This window comes from Staurois parvus, unplaced genomic scaffold (assembly GCF_062004578.1).
Source record: "Staurois parvus isolate SC_StPar_1 unplaced genomic scaffold, SC_StPar_1.0 ptg000696l, whole genome shotgun sequence".
Classification (NCBI taxonomy): Eukaryota; Metazoa; Chordata; class Amphibia; order Anura; family Ranidae; genus Staurois; species Staurois parvus.
Genome location: NW_028318492.1, coordinates 4049971 through 4062851, shown reverse-complemented (window position 1 = coordinate 4062851; position 12881 = coordinate 4049971). Strand labels below are relative to the sequence as shown.

The window sequence follows — 12881 nt, the reverse complement described above, 5'->3', positions numbered from 1 at the left end:
TTCAAATGATGGTCTATATTAGCAATAAAGTAAAAATATGCATCTGTTTATCTTTTGGATTTGTTGCGTTTTCTGAATGCTACCAATTATTTGAATGCCTCTGAGCAGTTGTGCGTTGTGTGTATTTTTGTTTTTAGAAGGCATTGTAAATGTTCTTAATTTTAATTGGATATTATGTAACTGCTATATTTCCTTGTCATCACATTATTTTAAATGAAATCAACATGTAGATTCTTTCTGCAGGCTTCATCGCTTCTGGGCTACATATACTCTAATAATTAACACTTTTTGTCATATCCACGGTGTTATACATATAACTGTGAAGCACATATAAGTTAACAAAGCAGTCAGTAATGGAAATAATAAGGCTGTAATTTCTTGGGTGAAACTTTGGCTACTCATCACATGTACGACACACAACTAGATGTTTCTTTTTTTGCTCACATGTTAATTGAACTATAAAGTCTTAAAGTAAGCAGTTGAATTACAGCTTTTCATTCATTTTTTTCTTTCTTTTTGGCAGTCACTTGACACAAACAGGGGCATTTGAAGATCCTCGAATTGAAAGCTGCCAAATCAACCCTCCTGTACCAAGGAATGTGGAAATGAGGAGAGATCCAGTTCTTGGCTTTGGATTTGTCGCTGGGAGTGAAAAACCTGTTGTTGTCCGCTCAGTAACACCAGGTGAGTTATTGTAATTAACCACTTGAAGTCCGGACACTTTCACCTCCTTCCAGTCGAGGCCAATTTTCAGCTTTCAGTGCTATCACATTGTGAATGACAATTATGCAGTCATGAAACACTGTATTATATAAATATAAATGGTGAAGCGCTATAAATAAATATCAGTAAATAAATTATGCTTCAAAGTGCTACATAAGTGACATTCCAAAGTGACAATGTGCAAAAAAAATTGGTCCCACAAGTGGACCTATATACAGTGCAGATGAACCCCACACAAAATAGGAATAATATAAGTGATAAAATAAATAAAATCACTCCAATTAATAAGTGCTATAAATATCTAATAACGATTGATAAATACCAAACAAACATATAAAGTGATGGCATAAAATTGATCCCAAATAAAGTGCAATACAAATCCCTCACAGTCCCAGTGGGGGACATATATAGTGATTTAATTAATAAGTACACTACTCTAACTAAAGGTGACTGGTGTTAATAACAAAATTCAATATTTTAGGTGAAATAACTAACAATATAGTCCATCATTGTGCAAAAAATGCAAATATGTGCAAAATATCTTGTGCAAATTGCAAATATTTGTGCTTCAATTTCCACTCCAAATATTTTCATTGCTTGTGCGACACTCAGGTGGAACACATATCCATAAATGGCCAAAATGCCTCCTCACCTCCTTACCGCAACCACTAAGGGCCTAAAAGCTTTATACAGCAACCACTTCCACACCATGAGGCATCACATATAACTAGCTCCAATAGCTCCACTTAATCTCAGCTCTGGATCTCCCCTCAAATGGTGCATGCAACATTGTACCCATATGAATTTTTTAGCATTTTTTTGAGACAGATAAAACTCTATTTTGGTGGTATTTATTCACCACTGGGATTTTTATTTTTTTGCTATATAAATGAAAAAGTCCACAAATTTTGAAAAAAAAAGTGTTTTTCTGTAAAAATTTTGCAAATAAATAATTTTGCTTCAGAAATCTTGGCCAAAATGTATTCATCTATCTTTTTAGTAAAAACAAAATAACCAAATTAGTTTATAAGTAAAAATTATAATTTTCTAATTTTTTTTTTACATTTTTTTTTTTTATAATATTATTTATGTTTTTACATACTCACCCTAGCAGTACAGTGTCACCATATTGACACTGTACTGCTTGCTTGTGGGGGGTGATGAAGATTTTGTTTTCTTTTTTGATATATATCAACATAGGTCAAACAAGCATGGTCATTCAATGAATAATCTCTAGATGGCAGCAAAAAGCTGGTTATAACAATAACAAGGATGATAATACAGGATCATCCACAGAGATTTCTTCACAACTCCACCTCAACATGTAGGAATAGAGAACAGCCTCCCATAGTGTAAATAATTTATTATATTAAAAGCATGAACAGTGTAACACTCACAATGTCTTAGAGTATAAAGATCGGTATGACAGCATAATAATCACCACACTTCCGGTCCGTAACCGGAAATGACATCACTAAGCTCCGCCCCACACGTTACGCCACCAACCACGTGGCTTAGTCAGGGATAGGCCGTCCAGTGACGCTCACACAAGATATACACAATGGTAACTATAGCAACTGGACACATAATAGCTCTAAAAAGCCAGAGCATGCTGTATTATCCACAAAATCAGATATAACACAATAGTAACTTTTATATTATTATGCTGTCAAACCGATCTTTGGATTTTTTCTGCGTAGGAATCTGCAATGTGTATAAAGTTTTCTACACGGGAAAAAAAAACTGACGTGATATCAACACTGTGGTGTGAACAGGGCACATAACTGATGTGCATGAAAGCTGATGTCAACGTGCATAAAAACTCACTGAAACAAGCCTGAAAACTGATGTAAACTGTTGTGAAACTGATGTAAATTCATGTCTCTGCAAGTGCAATCTGCACATTTTTCCCTGCAGTTTCATTGCACATATGGTGTGAACGAGCCCTAAAGCTTGTTATACACATAAAGATTTTGTACTCAGTAAACTATATGAATGGAGGAATCTCCAACTACCATTTACTGTATCCTGACAACCAGGACCTGCAGCTGTCAGAATACCTCAACAGTGACAGCAGCTGATTGGTTGCAGTCACTGTATGGATGACTTTTTCCCACTTGGTTCCCTTGATCCTCAATTAGTATTTGTCAAGCTGGGTGTTGGCAGGGCCACCTATGGCTTAAATTTAGGACGGTTCCCTGGAATTGGAAGATCCCTGGAAGGTAGAAGCTTCATTTTTGCAACACTATGTTGTACATTACATAGTACTGACCAAAGTGTTTATTGTCCCAACAATTGCTGGTTTTTATGAAGTTCTTCTTTAGGTAGGTTCAAACAGACAAAGCAATCACTTTCTGTGTGCAGAAAGGCATGTGTAATTGAAACGCTTAATTTTTTTTTAAATCATCCGTTGTTGTGAGGTTTATTTGTGTCTGTGAGCCTATCAGTTGTGGCACAGTAATTAGGAGTATTTTGTGGGTAAAAGGACTGTGGTACATGAGTGCAGTGTGTACAGCGACTAACCACAGATTCTGTTTAATCATCCCCCTTTAAGTCTGTCCCCTTTCCCCTTTTAGGGCACACACAGCCAGGCACACAACATTTTAGGCATTCTTCCTCTGGGTCAATAATTTAATCAGTCTATGGGTTCTTTTTTGGTTTTTATTGGGGAACTGTGAACTTGGATAAAGATAGAGATCATGAGATACCTCAGAACTGCAAAACATGAAATAAACAAACATGATGACCACTAACTTTCTGGCTGCTCTGCTCACCAGCTCTATCTCCTAAACTCTCTTCTGACCCTCTGGGTTCTTAGGTTGCTTTGTGAAGAGGCAGATAAGCCTAGCTGGTACCTCAATTCTTCCTTCCCCAGCTTCTGCTCAGCAGGGCAAGGCCTCTCAACCGGGGTCTCCTCCAACAGGTTGAACTGTAGAACACTGCCCTACAGCCACATAGAGCAAGCTGCCCCTGCTGCACAGGCTTCCGCATATTTATGCTCCCCCCACCTTCTGGGCACACACCTCCCTAGGGGTTGGCTGGACTCCCATAATTATTTAGATTGCAGTTTCTGCCCTCCCTCCCACTAGGTTCTAGAAATTTCTAGAAGATGGGAAAGTAGCAGAGCAGCAGCCCATGAAACCCTGAGCAGCTCCAATCAATCAAGCCCTGCTATTCTGATTACAGAGGAGCCATAACTAAATTTACCTAGCAACCTACTCAAACCTAGGAGGGTGCTACATCTATACTGTTTAAATATAGATTCTCTTATTTTTATGTTTGTTTTGTCAGTAAAAAAAAGTTGTCAACCCTGTATGGGATTATTTCAGTTGGTTTGCATTTATACATCTTTGTTAGGTTTAGCATTGTCTTGCTTTGCTCCTTGAGATGGATATGCTTTTACGGTCTGTCCTAGCTCCTGATGTTGCAGAGGTCTACAATAAAATTGTCAAATGTCATCTAGAAATCATGTCTGATGTGATGGCTACTGCTTACTTTGGATGTCAGTTATGCCAGAGACTCTTAAGGGATATACTACATAGGGGTGCTATTTTTAATTCTGGAATAGTGGAGTAGGATGTTATGTCCACCACACAGGGGCGGACTGACCATTTGGAAACTTGGGCACTGCCCGAGGGCCCTGGGTCAGTAGGGGGCCCCATGAGATGCCCCTGGTACCTTTTTCATAGGCATTTTTGAGTTTGGGCAAGGACACAGGGGCCCCATAATCCCCTATTGCTCGGGGGCCCCATGAGTTGTCAGTCCGCCCCTGCCACCACATCAAATACATTTTGCTGTATTCTGTGTCAGTGGGCATGCAAACCCTGCATTCCATAGATTACATAGTTTGCGTGAAACACCACCCCGACAACGACTCATTACACTGGAGTATAGGATATTGTAAAAAGTGGGGAGGGGGTGGGGGCAGTTGCAAGAAAAGTTTTCAGCCTGTTATCTCCAGCTTAGCATAAACCTTCTTAATGAGCAGGGCAAATACATTTGGTCCTCAATTATCATTGCTTTCATACTGTATGTACATGAAAGTTAAGGGCTTTTGTAATGGACCTGTAAAATGTATCTAAATGCAAGTACTATATAGCAGCTTACCAATCCTTAGATGTGGTGGCTGCATTAGTTTGGCTTTTTTTCTTTATTTTTACCTGATTTTCCTAATCCTGTTCTTCCTGTCTTAAGGTGGCAATGCTCACCCATGGTACTGTGTCTATGGATGAATAACATTGTCACTCTATGACAGGACACGCACCCTTTAGCTCTCCTCATCTCCATATCATAGGAAGAGGTGTACTGTAGCCCAGAGAGAGGAGTGCCACAGAACTCTGTGGACAGGGTCCCTTCTGTATCCAAGGGTGTTCGGTTTTGCTTTATCTCCAAGCATATGTTGATGCTCTCTCTGCATTAATGGTCAACATGTCTGTGTGGTTTTAAAACAGCTGACATTTAAATACATATTTTAAATGTGGACATTTATATAGCCAATTCAAGAAGCCAACCTCCTTACTTAAAAACAGTAATTGTTAACCCAACTATATATAGAGCTAGAGCAATGCAACAAACCCAAGCAGTGTCTGGCACATAGTAAATGTTTCCTTTCTGTTAAAATGCATATAATGATTCAAAGGGGTTGCAATTAAGCTTCAAATCAAATACTTAGCCAAGTGAACTGGAATACAACTATAATTAGTTCTATTTAGATGCATATTTGCGATGCTCACAAAATAGCCGTCTGCTATTCTTGAGCAGCAGTGCATTTAAGAGATTGATTAGAAAGTAAAAAAGGGATTCAGTCAGTCATGGCTTAAATATACATCTCTCTCCACAAAATTCACAAACAAATGTCACTCAAATTAATTATTTCTTTTACTTATTGATACATATTTTTCTAGGCTTAAATTCAAATCAAAGTGTAGCAGCTGATAAATTAACCTATCCATTCAGAGACATTTATTTTGCTTTGCTTGATTCCTGAAGCAAAGCTCATTCGTATGCGCTACATACAGTCTGTTACAGACTGTTCCAAGTGACTAGACGTCACATATTTTGGGACGCTGCTGACATAAAAGATTGCAATGAGAGAATACAAATGAGCACGCTTATACCATAACTTGAGGGCCAAAAATTCCTTCCTATTCCAGAGAGGTTATAAACATAAAGAACAATGCTTTTACAATAGGAGGACAAGGAAATTTAAGAGCAAGGCTGTGTGACTGCCTTGTTGTCTGTAGAGAAAACCTTCCACTCTTGTTTTCTTTACCTGACAAAATTTTACTAATCTACAAGGACAATTGCACCATGGTGTATGATTAGAACTGTGCTGGTGGGTAAAATCAGTGGGTGGATGGTATCGGGGCATAAGAGTAGAATTATGAGTCACAACACCCACCAGTTTTGTTTTAAAGGGGCTGAACAGTTCAGGCGATGAAAACAAAGCAGAACAATCATGTTAACCTTGTTTAATAAGCACAGTCTCTCTAAATCCAACTATATACAGTACTGTTCAAAAGTTTTAAGCACTTATTTATTTAATAATTAAAGGTACTTATATAACGCCGTCAATTTACGTGGTGCTTTACATATATACATTCTCATGAGTCCCTGCTCTCATGAAGCTTACAATCTTAAGTCCCTAACTCACACACGTACACATACTAGGGCCAATTTAGACAGGAGTCAATTAACCTCCTGGCATGTCTTTGGAGTGTGGGAGGAAATCAGATCACCCAAAGGAAACACACGCAAGCACAGAAAGAACTTAAGAATAATGCTGCAAAGTTATGCTGCTTTAACAATAATGCAATGCATATTTTTATTTATAAATGAACAACCTGTAAAGTGCATGCACATTAAAAAAAACAAATTTTGTGTGCTCACCCTTTGCATTTAAAATAAGTTAAGTTCCCTTAGATATACTTGCACACAGTTTTTAAGGCACTCTTCATGTAATTCCAGACAGGCAGATGTTCGTTGAGTTCAGGGCTCTGTGGTGGCCATGCCATCACTTTCTGGACTCCTTATTCTTCTTTTTTCTGTTGATAGTTCTATTTGGCTTTGGATGTATGTTTGGGGTCATTGTTCCATTGCAGAATAAAGTTGGGACCAATCCGATGCCTCCCTGATGCTACTGCATTGTGGAAATATATCTGCCTGCCTGTTTTTTTTTGGCATTGAGGAAACCAATAAAGCCCAACTTCAGAATCAGAACAGGATCCAGTATTATGTTAACCAATGTTCCAGCATTGTCTTCCTCTCCTCCAAAACTCTGGACTGTAGGCAGTCCTTCAACATCACTATGTGTAATACAAGACCTTTTAACCCTGTATTGTATGTGTAAGGGGGTGAGCATGACCACAGCCATGAGCAGCTTAGAGAGGTGGCTGCAACTACCTAGTTGCACAACTGAAAGCCTGCTGGATCGTGAACTGTAGGTAAGTATATTTCAGCACTTCCAGACTTAACAGGCTTTTTTTTGTTGTACCCAGAGTTGGCCTTTATTTCTGTCCAAATCCCCAACTCCATGAGCAGAAATGCAGCTATATACCTGCAAGTTTCACTGTTGTCTTCAGACACTCGTGTTTGTACTGCTTTCCAGACCTTTTGGCAAACTGCCTTCTGTTGCAGCCAAAAATTTGAACTCATTAGTCCAGAGCACCTGCTGCCATTTTCACCAGTTCTTGTGTTTACATGCATATGAAAATTACTTGGTCTTGTTGTAACATTGAAGGTATGGCTTTTTAGCTGCATGTCTTCCATGAAGACTACTTCTGACCTGACTTTTAAAGACTGTACACTGGTGTACCAGTGTACTACGGGTTTCTATGAAGTCTGATCTGATTGTGCCACTGGTCGTCTTTCAATTATGAAGGAAAGAAAACATGGTGTATTTTTCATCTGCTGCTGGACCTATTTGATCCTCAACATTGTCCATTGCTTCTGCAGAGAAGCACATCTGGATACATCTGTCTTCCTCAAAATCTTTGCCTGTGAGAGACCTTGGTGATGCAGACGGACCACCCTGTGTTTCATTGCTACACTCAGTTTTATCATTGGGTAACATTTTTCAACACTGAACTGTTTTCAGCGGCCTTTAGCTTGTTAGCGGAGCATGGTTTTTCCACACCAAGTTTCATTAGTTCAACACAGCTGATACTGTTGAATTTAATGACTGTATTTTAAACTACATGTTATCTTGTTGATCATTAGCACCAGCTTGGTACAATTGTTTAATCATGCACTGGATCATGCCTTCAAATCCTTAACCGTGTGCAAGCACACCTGGAAGAATTGATGCTGCTTTAAAATGGTAGACACACCAAATATTGGATTCTTTTAGGTGTTTTTTGCAGTTTTCAGGTTATTTATTCATAAATAAAAACTATTGCTTTCATTGTTTTTGAAAGCATCATCACTTTGCATTTTTTCATCAGTGCCTAAATCTTTTGCACAGTGCTTTGTATATTTTTTCTTTTCAATATGTTCATTGATTTGGCATTCTATAAACCCTCAAACATGATAATTACATTCCTGCTTCTGGTAATCTTGGCCTGTAGAAATGATTGACAGCTGTAAGAGAAAAAGGCAGAATGATCCTGGATGAAAAGAAGCTAGCTGACTAGCCAATGATCATTAAAGGGAAGGACCTTACTCTTGGATCTGCCTGGCCTGCTAAATATCAATATTCAAATCTGAAGTCTTTATGACTTCGGTACTTTGTATAAATGTTATGCATTGCCACAATTATATTATTATTATAATTTTCTTTTAGTAACTGGGCACTAGAATAAAATGCATTAAAATATGACTCCAGCCATATAGATTAATCACAGAAGATGAATCAACAAAATGTATTCTCCCTCTATATCAATATTATTTTACATACTTTAATAATCAGTCCCAATGCATCCAAGGAAATGTCATCATTTTCTAAAGTTGTATCTTCATTCTTAAATGTAATGTTTCATTCATTTCATTGTATATGTTTCATTTTTTTTTTTATTCACAGAACTAAAGGGAGTGTGTACAGGGATACAGGCATTAGTTATACAGTGCTTGCATTAAAGGAAAGACAGTCCACGTGAATATATCATGATAGAATGCCAATATGTGGTCCGTTTTCCACACAACTGAATCCACCTTACAGCAATGTAAAGCAAATAAAAAATACAAATCCATGGGTGTCTTGTGTACGAGGGATATCTTCATGGGGCGCTTTGCTTTCCTAGGATTTATATTGTAAACTTTATCAACGGATAGAAAAGTTGGATATGGGTGTATTCATGGTACCCAAATCCCCTTTGCCTGAAAATATGCAATTGGGGGTAATTTGGGCATTGGAATAAAAGAAAAAAAAGAGGGTGGGAGAAATGTATTCTTGCTATATATAAACACTGTCACTGACATACTATACTGTATGTCTATTGTAATGTTTCACAACTGCTGTTTCTATTCACACTTTGAAATATTTATTTTCTTAATGTGTTAAATGATATAATAAAGCTTATTGGCTTGTAATTGTTTAAAAATGCAGTTAAATATAAAATTATACATATAGTTAGACATATGTGTTAACATTTTCATAGTAGTATTGCCTCTACCTTTATGATTAAAGCTTTTTAGTCACACATCTAGGTATGGCTATTTTTGTGACTAAAAAGCTTTAATCATAGTATATGGTGTATCAAAAATGTATCAAGCTTATACAATCTATTTTAGTGCATCAGAGGCAGGCAACTCATATTGCTACACTCTTAACTCTCTTTGCACTATATACAGTATGACATAACAGAGAGAAGCATTACAATTGAGAAATTCAATCTAAAGTATGGAAAATAATCCCAAACTATTAATAAATTAATTTTATTTAATTGAATTACATATCCATATTTAATCTATGTTATTAAATTACAATAAGTACAAATTTACAATTAGATAAAATTCCACCAAAAACTAAATTAATCCATTCTCCCACAGGGTACACCCCTCTTACATGTCTCTTGCATTCTTCCCTTTTCATTGATACATTGATAGCATGGGACATATCAAATCCTTATATAAAAGGAGATCAAACTTATTTCAAAATGTGTAATAAGGTGTCATTTAAAACACATAAATTATCATTATGAGGAAAGTGGCTACCATGCAGCTGCCCTTGTCCTATCATATCAGTTTACCATGTATACGCAGGCAGATCATAAACCAATGTACAGAGAAGAAGGTTTCTCAAACAATCTTGTGATATACAATTAGAAAATGGAGACAAAGCATTCATACTCTTATGACCTTATATTTATCCACTTTCATAATCCAGTAAAGAGATGGGAAAGTTCACCCATCCTATTGCACAACAAAATTACCATACAGCATTGTAACTTGGCAGATGTTGTGCATATTCCCCTCACACTTTAAATACAGGCTAAGGTCCCATCCGTGGTCTGTAAATCCAATAGACCTCAGGCTCAGCTCTCAATTTGACTGTTTCTACATTATGGAAGGAAAAGGAGAACAAGTTCCCCCATGACGCCTCATAAAATGTTTGGAAGGATTAGATGGCTTATTGACTTTGGGATTACTTTCATTCTAAAAATGTTGTTCTACTCTTACACTGAGGGGTCTTGTGGCGCAACTGACATATTGCAATAAACATTTGTAATATATTATAGATACAACACTGTGGGTGTTGTAGTTAATATATTGCTTAATTGAGATCAGTTCACTTATCATTATCGACCTTACTACTTTTATTTTCTCATGATATTTACAATACCTGCAACTCAAATAACCACAAATATAGGAGACTCTGTATATTTCTTGTTTATATCTTCCCAGGGCCGGTACTAGACTATTTTGTGCCCTAGGCAAGACCCCCCCCAAAAAAAAAAAACTTTAGAAAATATAAATTAAACAAAATATGAAACTGCTAAAAAAAATTATTTTGCATAAGATAGCTCTGACAGATCCCAGGCTGGAATTCCCTAGGCAATGGGGGGACATATAATGCTGTGACAGCAGGCAGCCCAGCCCAGAGAAAACACCTGAACTGAGCAATCCCACACAGTGTACAGATCCAACACAACATACCATCACCAACACTGGCACCTATCAGCAGGCCCAGCAGGCACTAGAAGAGCAGGCTGTGGGGTCGTGATGATGTCATCACTCAATGACACATTGCATATGTGATGGGTGGCCGGCCGGGTCACACTCACACAGACACAAGTCATCAAAGTAAGACCTTCCTCTGCAACTGCAGCTCCGCCTCAGCTGATGAATGGAAAGAGAAGGGCTGAAACTCCAGTGATCAGCAGCCTGCAGCCAGCTTGCAGTAAAGCACTGAATCTGAGGAACAGTGGAAGGAGCAGCAGCTCAACTGCTACACTGGCCCCAGACACCCGGCATCTTTCTCTGTCCTTTCTTCTTTCCCCTCTGCCGACCCTCCTCTCAGCTAAAGGATCATTCATGATGTGGCGGCATCCCACATAGATAGAATGCCGGCCTGTGCTGTGCCCGGGCGCCCCTAGGTGGCAGTGCGCTCTAGGCAGCTGTCTAGTTTGCCTAGGGGAAGCACCAGCCCTGTATCTTCCTTATGATAAGGGGACAAAAGAAAACCTGAAGTAGGTGCTCTACAACTAGAGAATCAATGTTCTTTCCACAACTCCTTATCCCCATACAAGACAAGCAGATTTCTTTTGATATTCCTGATATTGGCAATGAACATTCAATACTGGGGAACTTCAAAAATATAATCACCCAACCCAGTGCTACATATATCAAATATTCAAAACAAATATTAATATACTGTAATGTTCAATCTTGTGGCAGCCTTCAATACAATATACCCAAATTATGTAACACAATATAGCAATAAAAAAGGCTCAGCAAACACAAAATGTGCATTATATCAAATAAGCACCACTGTGAAAACTAAAGTGACCAGGTAGTTCTATTCGCGGTGGAGAGATTGAACAATTTAGAGAAGTTTATTTAAACTGTTGCAGGATGGACTAATCTTTATTTGAGCACTGGATCACTTTTTATTCACAGTGGAAAGCCTGAACTTTTAAGTTTTCTTAGATCTGTGGTAGGATGGACTAATCTTTAGTTGTCATACACCTGGTCACTTTGGTTTTCACAGTGGTGCTTATTTGATATAACGCACATTTTATGTACACAGAGCCTTTTTTATTGCAATATTGTGTTACCTATAACAGAGAACTTCAGACAGTTGACACGTCCCCTAAACATGATTAGGTAATTGAAATAAACATGATTACATGACTAAAATGTATTCCAAAGGTTTAATCCACCTGGATATCAAAATAAAGTGCTCAGAGGGCAATTTAAAGTTCCTCAACTCTATGTAAGTAGCGAGAAGAGGTGTATTGTTCGGCTCACTATACACTACTGTAATCATTGGCACCACACTGGCCCAAACATTGCATGCCCTGTTCGGAGGATCATTGTTCCATTGTCATCAAATGATTCTTCAAGAAAGCAGCCCGTGAGGCACAATATCAGATGTTTTCTGTATTTAGCAGCTGCATGAATGTAACCTTAATAATCAGCCCCACTGCATCTAGGGAAATGTCTGAATGTAGCCTTAATAATCAGTTCCAATGCATCCAAGGAAATGTCATAATTTTCTAAAGTTGTATCTTCATTCTTGAATGTAATGTTTCATTCATTTCATTGTATTAATTTAATTTTTTTATTCAGAGAACTCAAGGGAGTGTGTACAGGGATACAAGCATTAGTTATACAGTGCTTGCATTAAAGGAAAGACAGTGCACGTGATTATATCATGATAGAATGCCAACATGTGGTCCGTTTTCCATAAAACTGAATCCACCTTACAGCAATATAAAGCAAATAAAAAATACAAATCCATGGGTGTCTTCTGTGTACAAGGGATATCTCCATGGGGCTCTTTGCTTTCCTATGATTTATATTGCAAACTTTATCAACGGATAGAAAAGTTGGATATGGGTGTATTCATGGTACCCAAACCCCTTTGCCTAAAATTATGCAATTGGGGGCAACTTAGACATTGGAATAAAAGAAAAAAAAAGAGGGTAGATTGGGTGGGAGAAGGGTTGGAATGGGATTCAACCCCTGATAAGTGATAAGTGATAGGACAGAAAATAGGA

At 37.9% G+C, this 12881-nt stretch overlaps 1 protein-coding gene across 2 annotated transcripts in view; it reads left to right on the top strand.

The window, feature by feature from the left end:
- The window catches only part of FRMPD4 (FERM and PDZ domain containing 4), a 463469-nt gene that overhangs the window by 335952 nt on the left and 114636 nt on the right, over positions 1 to 12881 (top strand). For both annotated transcript variants that reach the window (XM_089652996.1, XM_089652997.1), the window contains one exon: positions 524 to 684. In XM_089652996.1, coding sequence (XP_089509122.1) covers positions 524 to 684 — 161 coding nt within the window. The remainder of the gene's footprint in view (positions 1 to 523; positions 685 to 12881) is intronic.